General features: G+C 61.7%; 2 protein-coding genes across 2 annotated transcripts; both read left to right on the top strand.

Annotated features, from left to right (window-relative positions):
• The first annotated feature begins 1,803 nt into the window (after positions 1-1,803).
• On the top strand, positions 1,804-7,040 carry SBK3 (SH3 domain binding kinase family member 3). The gene is made up of 4 exons (XM_027618423.1): positions 1,804-2,327; positions 2,868-3,018; positions 3,517-3,719; positions 5,069-7,040. The coding sequence occupies exons 1-4, from the start codon at positions 2,283-2,285 to the stop codon at positions 5,756-5,758; spliced, it is 1,089 nt and encodes a 362-aa protein (XP_027474224.1). The 5' UTR covers positions 1,804-2,282; the 3' UTR covers positions 5,759-7,040.
• Positions 7,041-8,421: 1,381 nt separating this feature from the next.
• On the top strand, positions 8,422-13,339 carry SBK2 (SH3 domain binding kinase family member 2). The gene is made up of 4 exons (XM_027618422.2): positions 8,422-8,505; positions 9,679-9,933; positions 11,618-11,820; positions 12,203-13,339. Exons 2-4 carry the CDS (start codon positions 9,681-9,683, stop codon positions 12,863-12,865), a joined length of 1,119 nt encoding a protein of 372 aa, XP_027474223.2. The 5' UTR covers positions 8,422-8,505; positions 9,679-9,680; the 3' UTR covers positions 12,866-13,339.
• The last annotated feature ends 2,312 nt before the right edge of the window (positions 13,340-15,651 follow it).

The raw sequence follows: 15,651 nt of genomic DNA, 5'->3' as shown, positions 1-15,651 counted from the left end.
GGTCCCAGCTCACAGCCTCAGTTTCCTGCTCTGTAAACTGGGGATAAATCTTCACCCCTTCTGGATGGCTGGGGAGGATCTATGGTAAAGCCCTACCCCAGCCCCTGCCCAGAACCAGGCTCGGGGCAAGTGCTGAGAACATGAAAGAAGCCCTTTCCCCCAGTGCATCTCTTGGCTATTAGAGCTCCTGGGTCTGAGGGAGGGGGGCTGGGGGCTGGACTCCTGGGTCTGAGGGAGGAGGGGGCCGGGGGCCTGGACTCCTGGGTCTGAGGGAGGAGGGGCTGGGGGCATGGACTCCTGGGTCTGAGGGAGGAGGGGGCTGGGGGCTGGACTCCTGGGTCTGAGGGAGGAGGGGGCTGGGGGCTGGACTCCTGGGTCTGAGGGAGGAGGGGGCCGGGGGCCTGGACTCCTGGGTCTGAGGGAGGAGGGGCTGGGGGCCCGGACTCCTGGGTCTGAGGGAGGAGGGGGCTGGGGGCTGGACTCCTGGGTCTGAGGGAGGAGGGGGCTGGGGGCTGGACTCCTGGGTCTGAGGGAGGAGGGGGCCGGGGGCCTGGACTCCTGGGTCTGAGGGAGGAGGGGCTGGGGGCCTGGACTCCTGGGTCTGAGGCAGGAGGCTGGGGGTGTGGACTCCTGGGTCTGAGGGAGGAGGCTGGGGGCTGTACTCCTGGGTCTGAGGGAGGAGGGGCTGGGGGCTGGACTCCTGGGTCTGAGGGAGGGGGGTTGGGGGGTCTGGACTCCTAGGTCTGAGGGAGGAGGGGGCTGGGGGCTGGACTCCTGGGTCTGAGGGAAGAGGGGGCTGGGGGTCTGGGCTCCTGGGTCTGAGGGAGGAGGGGCTGGGGGCTGGACTCCTGGGTCTGAGGGAGGAGGGGGCTGGGGGCTGGACTCCTGGGTCTGAGGGAGGAGGGGCTGGGGGGCTGGACTCCTGGGTCTGAGGGAGGAGGGGCTGGGGGGCTGAACTCCTGGGTCTGAGGGAGGAGGGGGCAGGGGCCAGAACTCCTGGGTCCGAGGGAGGAGGGGCTGGGGGTCTGGACTCCTGGGTCCGAGGGAGGAGGGGCTGGGGGGTCTGGACTCCTGGGTCTGAGGGAGGAGGGGCTGGGGGCCTGGACCCCTGGGTCTGAGGCAGGAGGCTGGGGGTGTGGACTCCTGGGTCTGAGGGAGGAGGGCCTGGGGGTCTGGACTCCTGGGTCTGAGGAAGGAGGGGGCTGAGGGGGGTCTGGACTCCTGGGTCTGAGGGAGGAGGGGCTGGGGGCCTGGACTCCTGGGTCTGAGGGAGGAGGGGCTGGGGGTCTGGACTCCTGGGTCTGAGGGAGGAGGGGCTGGGGGCTGGACTCCTGGGTCTGAGGGAGGAGGGGCAGGGGCCAGAACTCCTGGGTCTGAGGGAGGAGGGGCTGGGGATGGGGACTTGGTATTAAAGAACAGGGCTTTGGGAACAGTCTCCCTGGTTCCTGGAGGCCAGACTCCCATCCCATGGAGGAAGGCAGAAAGCATGGAGCTCTGGGTCTCCCATCCCAAGTAAGGTATGTGAAGGGGCCCTGTTTCCTCTTTTCTCACTGCCGTCAGGCCTGGCCCTTGGGGGTTCACAATATGTTTTGTCCCCTCTGTCCTGGGACCAGAGCCCAGAGTCCAAGCTGGTCTAAGTTTGGAAGGGGGAGGGAGGGGGGCAGCGGGTCAGAGGGGGTGAGGGAGGGGTGTGGGGGGGGGACAGGATGTCTCTGAGCTGTCACACACACCTCTGTCCCGGCCCAGAGAAAGGGAGGGACAAAGGCTCTGAGAGAGAGTCAGGAACAAAGACGGGAGGAGGGAGACAGAGAGACACTGGGGAGAGCAGGCCAGAGCACGGCTGAGCGGGAGAACAGAGAAGCAGTGAAAGTGTGGATATCCTGAATGACAGACAGTGGTGACAACAGTGGGGAGAGTGTGGGGACGAGAGACAGGATAGGGAGACCCACCCGGAGATCCGAGAGCTGGGGCAGGGAGGCTGGTGGGGAGAGAGACTGGGAGACAGATAGTCACACAGGAGCAAAGACACTGTGAGGTCAGAGAGGGGAGGGAGGTGTGAGACGGAGCAGAGAGATTGGCAGGAGAGTACCTACGGACACACAGAGACCCGGGCTGACAAGGAGGCCGGAGGCCGGCAGAGGACGGCGGAGAAATCCTCCGACTCAGACAGGCAGAGGGAGACCGAGGCAGACCCTTTCAGACGGTTCTAGAGCGGGGCTCTGTAGGGCGAGGACCTACGTGCTCGCTCACACAAGGTCCAGCTGACGCCAGGGGACTCTGACATGGAGCTCAGGGAGCCCGAGAACCGTGAGGATGGGGACCCAGAGGTGAGAGACGGGAGACAGGGAGAGAGAGAGAGAGAGAGATGCAGAAAAGCAGAGTCAGAGACAGACATGAAGAGGGACAGTGGACAAACACACAGAGAGATGGAAGAGACGGGGAAACGGAGAAACAGCAGAGACCCAGAGTAACACAAACCCGAGGACACAAAGCAAGACTGAGGCCGCCAGGGCAACAGACTCAGAAACAAAGAACGGGAAGCACAGGGGGAGGAAGGAGAGAGAGATGGGCGCAGTGGGGGCTGTGTAAGCTGAGGATGCGGTCCCAGCCCCCCAGCTGTGGGCTTCTGGGGGTTCCCAATGATGGTGGTGGGCAGGGTCTCTGAGACAATCACCCCTAACCCTGCCAGGACACAAGAACAGGTGGCCCAAGGCCCGTGAGTCATTGTGACTCATCATCCTCCCTGGGGACAATGACCCCATCACCCTGGCTCCCCACCTCAGCCCTGGGCTGGACCTCCAGTTTCCCCCACTGCTCTCAGTGGGCCCCAGACTCACCCCTTCCCCACCTCTGCTCCTCTCTGACAGGAGGACACAGCTACAGCCCTCCAACGGCTCGTGGAGCTGACAGCCACCAGGGTGACCCCAGTGAGGAATCTGCGTGTCCCGTACCGCCTCATCCGAGAGCTCGGCTCCGGCTCCTATGGCCGCGTACTCCTTGCCCGGCCTCGCCAAGGAGGTGAGTTTGGCCATTGAAGGGCAGACTCCAGAATAGGGTTCTCAGAAGCCACTGAGACAAGGAGCATCCCCAGGAGATGATGGGAACCCTTGATGGGGGCTCTCAGAAAGTTAAGAGCTCTTTGATCTTCCAATAAACAGAGCTAACCCAAAGAAGGGGGACTTGCCTGAGGTCACACAGCAAGGCAGGAGTGTAATCTGGATTGGAGCCCCAGTCACCATGTCCCCTACTTGATTCAAGAGAAAACTGAGGCTCAGAGAAGGTAAAGCAGTCATGCAAGGCCACACAGCAGAATAGGGAGTCCTCAGGGAAGGTCACCTTCAACCCTTACTGCACACAAAGACAAACTGGAAGCAGAGGGAGGTCAGATGCCATGCGCTGCCACTCTTGTTTTACACATGAAACATCCACAGTTCAGAGAGGTTAAACAGTTTGCCTAAGGCCCCACAGCAAGATCAGAGCTCCCTGAGCTCCCTTCTGCACCCTTCTCCCTGGCAGGTCCAGCTGTGGCTCTGAAGCTTCTTCGTCGGGACTCGGTCCTGAGAACCACCTTCCTGAGAGAGTTCTGTGTGGGCCGCTGTGTCTCATCACACCCAGGCTTACTGCAGACCCTGGCAGGACCCCTGCAAAGCCCCCGACACTTCGCCTTCGCCCAGGAATACGCGCCCTGTGGGGACCTCAGCGGGATGCTGAAGGAACGGGTGAGGCGGGTGGGGAAGAAGGTCAGAACAGCTCATCCCATGTCTAACCCTGTCCCTAACCCATTTCTGTCTCCAATCCTGACGCCCAGATCAGTGCTCAACCTAGCTCTGCCCTAACCCCCCAGAAACCCTCCTTATTTCTAACTCTCGGTACAGTCCCACGCCTAACCCTAACCTAATCCACCCAGCCATTCCAACATGAGTTTGCATGGGCCGGGGGATGCGGTTGGGTTGGGAATGAGATTAGGGGTGGGATTTTAGTTAGTACTGGGATTGGGAGTGTGGGCGTGGGTGGAGTTGGGTGGGTTGATAATAGACTGGTAATGGGTGTGGAAAGCATGGATGGGGTCTCAGAGAGAGACAGGGATGGTTGAGGATGTGTATACAGAATGAGTTGGAGATCGGTTGTAATGAGGTGCTCTCTGGTGAGGAGACCAGGTCAGGACTGAATCCATGAGATTCTGGGGGTACATGAGTTTGAAGATTAGGGTGGAGCCATCTTTAGGAATAGATTTTGGATTTGAGATAGGGTTGGAGATAAGCAGAAGGAAAGAAAGGAGGGAGGGAGACAGATGAATGGATAGAGAGATGGACAGATGGATGGAAAGACGGGTGGATGGATGAAAAGATGGGTGGATTGATGGGTTGGTGGATGGATAGATGGATGGAAAGACGGGTGGATGGATGAAAAGATGGGTGGATTGATTGGTGGGTGGATGGATAGATGGATGGATAAATGGATGGTAGATAAATGGAAGGAAACAAGGAAGAATGAATGGATGGATTTTGGATATTAAGCAATTGAATACATTATTGGATTGCTGACTGGTGGAATGGAAGTTAAGCAGAAACCCTGCTGGGTAGACTGTTGAATGGATGAGTGCTTTGACAGATGGATTGTTGGCTAGCTGCCTGGCTAGGTGGATGGCTAGATTTACCAGTCCAGTGATGAAGAAAAATGACTTCAGAATGGTGTCTGAATTAGAAACACCATCTAAATTAGTAGGAACTAAGACTAGGATTCAGTATGAGACTTGGGGTCCCACTGGAGATCTGGGTGGTCAGGCGAGAGCAGATAAGAAATGTAAGGAGCAGGTTTGAGTGTTAGGGTTAGGAGAAAGCTTGGTGGAGGCGAAAAGATCTTCTGGTTCAGTTTGGGGTTCCAGCGATGACATACTAAGGGGCTGGAGTACAGAGGTTGTAGCCCGGTGTGGCTGAGGATAATCTGGAGAAGGTGTTGGGGGACACTAGAGGTAGCCACTGGTCTGAGGTTCTGAATTCTTGAACTCCAAGAAACCAAATAAAGAAGGAGCCAAGGCACCCTGACCTTCATCTCTCCTTGACCCCAGGGCCTCCCAGAGCTGCTGGTGAAGCGGGTGATGGCCCAGCTGGCCGGAGCCCTGGACTTCCTCCATGGCCGGGGGCTGGTCCATGCGGATGTCAAACCAGACAACGTGCTGGTCTTTGACCCCGTCTGCAGCCGTGTGGCCTTAGGTGACTTGGGGCTGACCCGGCCTGAGGGCAGTCCAACCCCTGCCCCACCAGGGCCACTGCCCTCGGCCCCACCCGAGCTCTGCCTTCTGCTGCCCCCGGACAGCCTGCCCCTGCGGCCAGCAATGGACTCCTGGGGCCTGGGGGTGCTTCTCTTCTGCACTGCCACTGCCTGCTTCCCTTGGGACATGGCACTAGCCCCTGACCCTGAGTTTGAGGTCTTTGCTGGCTGGATGACCACCAGGCCCCAACCCCCTCAGCCACCCCCACCTTGGGACCAGTTTGCACCCCCAGCCCTGGCATTGCTTCAGGGGCTCCTAGACCTGGATCCCGACACTAGGAGCCCCCCACTGGTTGTCCTAGACTTCTTGGGGGATGACTGGGGGTTAGAGAGGAACAGAGAGGGGCCTGGGGGCTTGGGGGGCACGCCTAGTGAAGATGCGGAGGAGGAGGAAGAGCGAGGAGCTAGCCTGGAGGAGTGGACGGATGAAGAGGAGGAGAATGACAAAGATGACAAGAGGATGGGCACAGATGGGGGAGCTCCCTGACCAGGTGACTGAGACAGGTGGTCAGAGCCTGGGCCAAAGGCCCCTCCCCCAGCACCCCCCTCCCCGCCCTGGCCACCTGGATGGAGACAGCTGCTCCCGGGAGGACAGAGACAGAACACACTGCATCTCTCCCTGCCGAGCGCTGGACAGGGCTGCACAATTCCCCTCTCAACTAGGACCTGGGAGTCCAAGACCCAGCCCCTCCTCCCTCGACCGGGAGTCCAGGCCCCCAGCCCCCTGCTCTCTCAAGGACCCTTCCTCTTCCTTCTGTCCTGAATGGGTCTTCTAGGAGGAGGGCACTGCTTCCCTACAGACACATTTCCGCAGCGTGGGGACATGCTGAGCGCCTCCATGGAGTTCTGATGGGGCCACTCATCCCCACTAAGACCTGGTTGACTCTCACCATCCATGGCGCTACATCTGAGCTTTCAGGATCCAACACCATGGAAACCTCACCCTCTGCATCTTCCATTGCCCTGGGCTCCGGGTGACACTGGGGAAGTCACTCATCCTGTCTAGACCTAAATCCTTGCACACACACACACACGCACTTTCCTGCCACGGGCCCTCTGCACACTCTGGGTCCTCCCCTGAGAACACCTTTCTCACAGCTCGGTGCCTCCAAGCTCTCTCCAGCCTCATCGGGAACCTATATCCGGGCGATCTATGTCTCCCGTCTTTTTCAGCCTCACCTGTTTGGGCTGCCCAGGATGGACGTGGTTTTCCTCCTTACGACATCCTTTCAGTTCTGCTCCCCCCTGTGCCAGCTCCCTACCGGCTCGGAGCACCGCGCCGTGTGACTGTCCCAGCTTTGTGGGCCTTGGGCTCCGTGCTGACAGCGGCGGCTGGTTGGGATGAGCTTGCCTTCACCTGCGCCGGCCCGTGCGCCCCACGCGTCTCCAGCGCGCGCCTGGTGCCTGATGCTTCCCACCTGCAGGGCAGGGGCGCGAGCACGAGCGTCGGTCGTGTCCCAGTACCCAGCTCAGGCTCAGGAATGGGGAACTGCTCCCCCCTCCCGGGGAATCTGTCCGGCGTGCTTTCTAGACTCAAAAGAGTGGGTTCACGAAGCGCAGTGGGGTGTCCCGGATCGGACCCCGGGGGACGGCACAAGGTTGTTGGCGCAAGTGCTGCCGAAACAGGCAGGGCCTCGCGCCAGACGGATGATTTCTTGGTTTGAACAAATGTGCCGTTGGCTGCGTGAGATACCAACCTGGTGGGGAGCTGGGGACGGCCCGGCAGCTCTCGGCACAATGCTTACAGCTGTTCTGGAAATCTAAAACTGTTCCGAAATAAAAGGTTTGTTTAAAAAATTAAGGAAGTTCACAGTGGTCATCTTGCTGCAAACCGGAGGAGGGGATGTGGCATCCCAGGCCCCCAGCCCTTCCTCCATCAGGCCCAGGAGTTCCTGCCTAGACCCCCACCAAAGTTGAAGTCTGCAGACTCAGAACGAGGGCCTCCCCTCCCCGCTCCTCCCAGGGGCTCCACCACCTGCTTCCCCTCAGCCCCAAGTCTGAGATCATCTCTCACTGCATCGTTCTGGAATCTGGTTGTCTCATCCTTTCCCCAAACAGGACCCCAGTGTCCCATCCCCTGGACACCCCTCACCAAACACTTGTGTCTGACCTGTCAATGGGGCATTGATGGGGCAGCTGGGTGGGGTCAAGGCAGGGCCAAACTAGAGAAATGATTTCATCCTCCACAGGGGCCCGGACTCCTGGGTCAGAGAGAGGAGGGAGCTGGAGACCTGGACTCCTGGGTCTGAGGGAGGAGGGGCTGGGGGTCTGGACTCCTGGGTCTGAGGGTGGAGGGGCTGGGGGCCTGGACTCCTGGGTCTGAGGGAGGAGGGGCTGGGGTCCGGACTCCTGGGTCTGAGGGAGGAGGGGGCTGGGGGCCTGGACTCCTGGGTCTGAGGGAGGAGGGGCTGGGGGTCTGGACTCTTGGGTCTGAGGGAGGAGGGGGCCGGGGTCTGGACTCCTGGGTCTGAGGGAGGAGGGGCTGGGGGTCTGGACTCCTGGGTCTGAGGGAGGAGGGGCTGGGGGCCTGGACTCCTGGGTCTGAGGGAGGAGGGGCTGGGGGCCTGGACTCCTGGGTCTGAGGGAGGAGGGGCTGGGGGTCTGGACTCCTGGGTCTGAGGGTGGAGGGGCTGGGGGCCTGGACTCCTGGGTCTGAGGGAGGAGGGGCTGGGGTCCGGACTCCTGGGTCTGAGGGAGGAGGGGCTGGGGGTCTGGACTCCTGGGTCTGAGGGAGGAGGGGCTGGGGGTCTGGACTCTTGGGTCTGAGGGAGGAGGGGGCCGGGGTCTGGACTCCTGGGTCTGAGGGAGGAGGGGCTGGGGGTCTGGACTCCTGGGTCTGAGGGAGGAGGGGCTGGGGGCCTGGACTCCTGGGTCTGAGGGAGGAGGAGGCTGGGGGTCTGGACTCCTGGGTCTGAGGGTGGAGGGGCTGGGGGGGCCTGGACTCCTGGGTCTGAGGGAGGAGGAGGCTGGGGGGGCCTGGGCTCCTGGGTTTGAGAGTGGAGGGCGCTCTGGGGCCTGGGTCTGGGACAGATTTCTGGCGGCGGGCAGTTCTAGGAGTCAACACACGATGTCGCTCTGGCCCTAGTGGGGTAGAAGGGGCGGGTCCAGGGGCGGGGCTTACGACCCCCTAGGTGGGGGCGGGGTCTGCTCCTGGGCAAGCCTCTGCTGGCATGGGATCTAGTGCTGGGCACTGACCACAGCAGGCAGCGAAGGGTCAAGCAAGCTTTGGAGAAGGTGAGGTTTGGAGGTCGGCGCCCTGGTCAGGAGGAGGCAAGGGTTAAACAGCCTGAGGTGGGCAGCACCTGATAGTGAAGCGGCACAGCTGGTCAAAGTCCTGGGTCCCTCAGAGGGTCAGGGGCTGAACTTTGAGGCTGTAGAGTGGTTGAGTGTTAGAGAGACAGAGTCTGAGAGTCATAAGATGTGTGAGTTGTATAAGGTTCCAGGAGAGGGGTGGGCTGGCAGTCCAGACTCCTGGGTCTGAGGGAGGAGGGCCTGGGGGCTGGACTCCTGGGTCTGAGGGAGGAGGGCCTGGGGGCTGGACTCGTGGGTTAAAGGAGGAGAGGGCCGAGGGCCTGGACTCGTGGGTCAGAGGGAGGAGGGCCTGGGGGCTGGACTCGTGGGTTGAAGGAGGAGAGGCCCGAGGGCCTGGACTCCTGGGTCTGAGGGAGGAGGGCCTGGGGGCCTGGACTCCTGGGTCTGAGGGAGGAGGGGCTGGGGGCCTGGACTCCTGGGTCTGAGGGAGGAGGGGCTGGGGTCTGGACTCCTGGGTCTGAGGGAGGAGGGGCTGGGGGCTGGGCTCCTGGGTCTGAGGGAGGAGGGGCTGGGGGCCTGGACTCCTGGGTCTGAGGGAGGAGGGGCTGGGGGCCTGGACTCCTGGGTCTGAGGGGGGAGGGGCTGGGGGCTGGGCTCCTGGGTCTGAGGGGGGAGGGGCTGAGGCTGTAGGAGTTGGACCCCAGACATCTCAAGGACTTGACCTTCCAAGTGCTTGCTCCCATCTAGGTCCCAGGCGTCCCCCAAGGCCCTGGTGTGCGCAGCCGCCCTCACCAGCCCCTGGAGGCAGAGAGCACCTGTTTGCTCTTAGGAGAAAGAGGCTACTCATCCACCCCCAGGGCCCAAGTGTGTTTGCTTTGGAAACAAGGTGGGGGGTGTCTGGAGTTATCTGGTTCATCTTTCACCCTTGGGCCATTGGGTGGCGCCAGGATGTGGGGGTGGGGGCAAGAGACATCTGTGACCTTAGGCTTGACCTCACCCCAACCAGCAACTGGTCTCCCCACTCCTCAGATGCCATAACGAAGAGGGAGACTGAGTCACAATGGAAAGTGCCAATGAGCCCCCAGCCCCTCCTCCCTCAGACCCAGGTCCAGCATGACCTGGGCCCTGGGTCACTGTCTCTGCTCCGTCCTGCAGAGATGCCTGGCAAACAGTCAGATGCGGAACAGGAGGAGACGGGGGCTGCCGAAAACGTAGCTGAGGAGGACCTAGGGGGCCTCACGGCAGAGGAGCTCCGGCAGGGCCAGGAGGCAGCCCTGGAGCTAGAGGACATGATGGCACTAAGTGCCCAGACCCTGGTCCAAGCCGAGGTGGATGAGCTTTACCAGCAAGTGCGTACCCTGGGCCAGGGCCGCTTCGGCCGGGTCCTGCTGGTCACCCACCGTCAGAAAGGTACCAGGGCCCGGAGACAGATGCAGGAGGGTCAGGGGCTGGTGGAATGGGCCAAGACAGGTGCCAGCCAAGGCCGGGAGTCTGTAAACAGGAATCAAGTGCTGCCTCTGCCTCTTCCAGGCTGTGTCTTCTTGGAACCTCCCCTACCCTCTCTGAGCCTCAGCCTCCTCCTCCGAAAATGTGGGTGATTCTGTGAGCATAGGTCGATGGCTCTCGCTGGTGAGAAAGGGGGGGGGCAGACAGAGTCCTCCCCTGTAGTTGGCTTAGCGGTCATCACGGGGATGATTCGGAGCCACACCGTGTGCCGGACCCTCAGCAAGACCAGAGCACAGTGGGTCCCCCCACCCCCAGTCTGGCACTTTCCTGCCAGGTGTGCACACATCCTCTGTCTGTCCTCTGAGACCGGCACAGTGTGGATGGAACTCGGAGTCGGTGCCAATCCAGGGACACGCCTAGCAAGGCCCCCTGGGGAGCTCTCGGCCCTGTCCTGAGTGCTTGGTGCTTGGACCCCAGAGCTGAACCCGTGAGACCTGCCTTCATGGAGGAGCTCCAGCCTGCGCAGGGAGAGAGAGTGCAAGCGTGCTGGGGCAGCCACAACAAAGCACCACAGACTGGGGGGGGCGGGGGGCTTAAACAGCAGAAGTTCATTTTTCTCACACTTCTGGAGGCCAAAGTCCCCCGCCCCCAGGTGTGGGCGGGGCTCCTCCCTGTGTGTCCACACCTGCGTGTCTGTGTCCATTTCCTCCTTCTCTAAGGACACCAATCACAGTGGGCTAGGGCCCACCCTCGTGACCGCACTTTACCTCTTTCAAGACTCTGTCCCCAGATAGAGTTCTATTCTACGAAACCAGAGTGGGGACTTCCACCTCTGGGTTCGGGGAGGGAGGGTGCACAGTTCAGCCCACATCAGAGACGGATGCAAAGAGCAAGAGGTCCAGGTGTGTGCCACCAAACGTGGGGGCACAAGCCATAACGGGGCACAGGGGCCATGCTTCTTTCCACCTTCTGGATGCCCGGCGCCTGGGCTGGGAGGTGCTGGGGCCGAGCGCTCACAGCACAGACAGACGCCATCAAAACAGAAGGCGGCCTGTGCCATCATGGCGGGAGTCCAGGGCATCCCAGATGCTTAGGAAAGGCGCTGCAGCATCCAGCTGGGGAACGGAAGGAGAGTGGTCAGCGTGTGAGGCGAGGAGGTGACCTTTCTCCATCACTCACAGGCTCCTGGTGGGGGAGGTCGGGGTCCTGGCAGCGGGTGGCTATGCAAGTGAAGAAGCCAGAGTTCCGGCCTCCAGGGGACTTACGCTCCAGGTCACTATGCATAATGACTCCTCCTCGATGGGACGGAGTCTCCGGGGCAGAGCATCTTTTCTGCATTCACTGTGGCTTTTGGGCACCGGTTTGCCGGAAGCAGGGCATTTGAAGTTCCGAGTTCAGTTTCCCAAGGGGCCCCCTCCATCTGCTCCAACGCAGCAGAGCAGAAACTCACCGAATGCTGCATTGTTGTTATTATTAAGTACCACTGACAGCGTTTCCGTGGCCATGCTGCGTTTAGGGTGGCGTGGCAGGGAGGCAGCGTTTGGAGGAGGGGGCGATGGCATGTGGGAAAGTCAGGGCTGGGGTGGGGGGCGGCCAGGGCCACCCTTGGCTCTCACACTCCCTCCACACCTCTCCCCACTGCCCCCAGGCACCACCCTGGCGCTGAAGCAACTCCCAAAGGCCTCGACCTCTCTCCGTGGCTTCCTGTATGAGTTCTGCGTGGGCCTCTCCCTGGGCACGCATTCAGCCATAGTCACGGCCTACGGCATTGGCATCGAGTCGGCCGACTCCTACAGCTTCCTGACGGAGCCCATCCTGTATGGGGACCTCATCACCTTCATCCAGCCCAAGGTGGGTAGACGGGCCCCGAGCAGGCCCCTGAGGGCCCCTCCCTGGGCCTCTCTGGAATTCACGGACACCACAGAACCATCACTGTGCCCGAGTGAGATTCACCTGCCCCCATGGACTCACCCCAGGCCTCTAGGGGGTCGCATTAGACCTCCCCAGGGCTCACAGTGCCTCACGGGGTCACACTGGGCCTCACAGTGCCTCATGGGGTCACACTAGGCCTCACAGTGCCTCACGGGGTCACACTGGGCCTCCCCGTGGCAAGTCTGTTGGAGGTCCTTCAGTGGTCTGGGCACCCCTGGGACTGAGGAGCTGCTGCATGGCCTCAGGTCCCTGCCGGCTGTCCAGGGAGGGGGCAGGAGGCCCTGACACCAATCCCCCGCAGGTGGGCCTCCCGCAGCGGGCAGTCCAGCGCTGTGCAGCCCAGCTGGCCTCGGCCCTGGAGCACATCCACTCCCGTGGCCTGGTGTACCGGGACATCAAGCCTGAGAACGTGCTGGTGTGCGACCCAGCCTGCCAGTGGGTCAAGCTGACCGACTTCGGCCACACGAGGCCCCGTGGGACGCTGCTGCGCCTGGCTGGGCCACCCATCCCTTACACGGCCCCTGAGCTCTGCTGTCCCCCGCCCCTCCCCGAGGGCCTGCCCATCCAACCTGCCCTGGACGCTTGGGCACTGGGGGTCCTGCTGTTCTGCCTTCTCACCGGCTACTTCCCCTGGGACCAACCCCTGGCCAAGGCCGACCCCTTCTACGAGGACTTCCTCATCTGGCAGGCATCGGGCCAGCCCGAGGACCGTCCTCAGCCCTGGTTCGGCCTGACGCCTGTGGCCGACAGTCTCCTGTGGGGGCTGCTGGACCCTCACCCCCGGAAGAGGAGCCCGGTGAACTCCGTCCGGGGCTACCTGGGGCGCCCCTGGAGGCAGCAGGAGGAGGAAGCTGAAGAGGCAGAGGAAGGGGACAGAGAGGAGGGTGGAGGGGAAGGGGGACAGCCCGAGCCCACCTTGCCCGCGGAGACTCGGAAGGGGAACCAGGTGGGCCCCGCATCCTGAGGTCACCTCTGCCTTCTTGTGGTGGCTTTTGGCTTCTCTCTTGCCCGTTTCCCCTTTCTGCCTTCCTTGCCTCCCACGTGGGCATTCTGTGTCCCTCCCGTGGCCGGGGCGGGGGCTGAGACGGCCACGTGTCTGCCCCACTGTCCCCCTCTTCCCCAGGGCTCTGGCACCTACTGCTCGTCTTGCCCGCGGGCTTGTGGCCCCTGACCTCGCCTCCCGCACACCCTGGGGGCCTCCGCTGCCCTGCTCAGCGAGGCCTGCCCTCGGCGAGGCCCCCCGGCCCGTGTTCCTACCGCCGCCTCTCCTCTGCTCCCTTCCCTCCGGGATTCTCCTCCCCTGTGAGCTGTCTGCTGAGGTCAGTGTGTCTCTTCTGCGTGTCCTGCTGGGGGGCGGGGGTCCCGCCCGTCCTGCGAGGTACCCCGCGTAACCGGAGCCGTCCTGGCCGAAGATGTTTGCTCAATAAATGCCCGTCTGGTTCTGTGGCTGCCTCCGTGTTCCTGTCTTCCGGCCCTGTCTCTCCCCCTGGCTGGGTCTCACTCCCGCGGCCCCGTGTCTTCTGCCCACATGCCAGGCTGTCACCCTCTCGATGATGTGCCCTCTCTTCTCGCACCCAGCTTCGTCCAGCACTTAGGTCTCCACGCTGCTGCTGGTCTGTCTGCTTGGGGAAGACTGGACAGCATGCTGTCAGGCAGAGAGACGGAGCGAGGGACGGACAGGCAGACAGAGAGACAGAGTGGCAGAACACGGCCCCACGGGGTGGCTATGCTGCGTGCCCGAGGCTGGCCTCGGTGTCTGTCCGGGCACAGGCGCTTCCACTGGACTGGGGCGGGAATTGCTGCAGATGTGTGTGTCCAGGAGCGCCTGGGCCCGTGGGTGTGCACAAGTCATGGTGCGTGGGGGAGACACGGTCACGTGACTGTGTGTTTCATGTGTCCGAGCGTTGGAGCCTGTGGGGGGGTGGGGACGGAAGTTTGCGTGCGCCCGGCTCCGTGTGTGCGGATATCGGGCCTGTGTTTGCATATCCACGAGACCTTGAGTGCACGTGTGTGTAGCAGGAGGAGAAAAGTCACCCGGGCGCCGCTGCCAGTCACCAGCTGGGCCCCTCTCTCCTTCACACCTTCCCCCCCCCCCACCCCGGCCCCTTCTTGGCAGCTGCCCTGTTTGCAAACACTCTGTCTTCCTCTCCTCGCCTTCTTTGGCCACCCGCCCAGAGCAAGGCTACAACTCAGAGCTGGATCGTGTGTCACTCTCTCCCAGGCCCCTCCCCTCCCCCCCCCCCCCCCCCCCCCCGCCCAGGGCCCCTGCTGTGGCCTCCTAGGTGTTGCCTGGACTGGGGAGGGGGGGTGTTAACAGCACCTGTGGAGTGACCCCAAAGACACTTGAATCTAGTTCAATTCAGAGGACTAGTGACACTGACCCCTGTCCTGGGCAATCCAGGTGAGCTTCCTGGAGTAGGGGATCATTGGAGAGAACAAGATAAGGAGGTACATAAGGGGGGGGAAGCATGATCAGGACCTCCCGCCATCTTATCCGTGGATGTGAACTATCCCAAGCCATCAGGCCAAGAGTGTGTCCCAAAAAAGCTGGAGGGGGCTGGGGCAGGGTGGAGCTGAGAAAGAGGGGAGTGGAGATGGGCAGGGGAGGGGAGGTTGCAGAGGGTGTTAATTGGTGGCAGCAGCTGAGGATTAACTGGGAGGTGATAATGACCCAGTGGGGGGCCCCAGGGCAGGGCAGGAGGACGAAAATTCCCAGGCAGGGCCTGAAGGGGGCAGGGGCAGTGCTAATTAAGTATTAGTTGCTTAATTAGGTAATTCTTAATACGAATCATAATACTTAACACTAACAAAGCAGCTTGCTCCTCGAGCAGCCCCCCTGGCAGAAACATCTGTTCACTTGGTGGGATCCTCCTCATTCACAGGTGAGGGCCCCAAGGGCAGCCAGGGAGGCCAAGGCAGCACCTGAGCTCCCACCGTGGGCCAGGGGCAGGAGCAGAGCCAGGAGCCGAACCCAGACTGGGTCCTGCCTGCCCGGGGTCCACGGTCTTCAGCTTTAGGATGTCCCGCTACCATCAGTGGCCTAAGGTGTCCCACACGGGGGGCTGGGGTGCATGTGAGGGGGTGTGTGTCGGTGTCCGTGTACGTGTGAATGTGCAAGGCTGAGTGTGCATGAGGGGTCGTGAGGTGGTCATCCCTCCCTGGGAGGACACAGGCGTTGGGGCAGGGAAACCATAGGGATAGAAGGTGGGGGCAGGTCGCAGAAGCCTCCGGACCCACTGACACGTGCTAGTGAGGATGTGGAGAGGCTAGGACCCCCATGCGGCACAGAGAGAGTGTAAACAATGGTGCCGCTATTGTGGGAGACTGCCCGGCAGTTCATCAGCTCGTTAGACACAGAATTACCATGGGGCCGGGCAATTCCGCTCCCAGGTCTGTGCCCATGAGTAACGGAAGCATGCGTCCATACAGATATTCACAGCGACATTACTCACAATAGCCAATCCGTGGAGACAACCCAAATGTCCATCGGCAGCTGAGCAGAGAAACACGAGGTCGTCCAGCCAGACTCCGAACTACTACTCAGCCATGGAAAGGAATGAGGCCCTAACACATGCCACGTCGTGGGTGGACCTCACAAATACCACAGGAGGAGAAAGAGGCCAGCTCTGGAAGATGAGCCATTGCAGGACCCCATTATGAAAATGTCCAGAACAGGCAAACCCACAGAGAAGGAAAGACTGCTGGCTGCCGGGGGGTGGGGCTGGCGGGGGGAGACAGGGAATGGCCGCT

The sequence above is a fragment of the Zalophus californianus genome, chromosome 17, assembly GCF_009762305.2.
Source record: "Zalophus californianus isolate mZalCal1 chromosome 17, mZalCal1.pri.v2, whole genome shotgun sequence".
Taxonomy (NCBI): Eukaryota; Metazoa; Chordata; class Mammalia; order Carnivora; family Otariidae; genus Zalophus; species Zalophus californianus.
This window is presented reverse-complemented; position numbering and strand designations above follow the sequence as displayed.

Coding starts and splice junctions, on each gene's coding strand:
- SBK3 (XM_027618423.1), top strand. CDS start 2,283: ATGGAGCTCAGGGAGCCCGAGAACCGTGAGGATGGGGACCCAGAG. Junction 2,328..2,867: donor GTGAGGATGGGGACCCAGAG/GTGAGAGACGGG, acceptor CCTCTCTGACAG/GAGGACACAGCTACAGCCCT. Junction 3,720..5,068: donor GCGGGATGCTGAAGGAACGG/GTGAGGCGGGTG, acceptor CCTTGACCCCAG/GGCCTCCCAGAGCTGCTGGT.
- SBK2 (XM_027618422.2), top strand. CDS start 9,681: ATGCCTGGCAAACAGTCAGATGCGGAACAGGAGGAGACGGGGGCTGCC. Junction 9,934..11,617: donor GGTCACCCACCGTCAGAAAG/GTACCAGGGCCC, acceptor CACTGCCCCCAG/GCACCACCCTGGCGCTGAAG. Junction 11,821..12,202: donor TCACCTTCATCCAGCCCAAG/GTGGGTAGACGG, acceptor AATCCCCCGCAG/GTGGGCCTCCCGCAGCGGGC.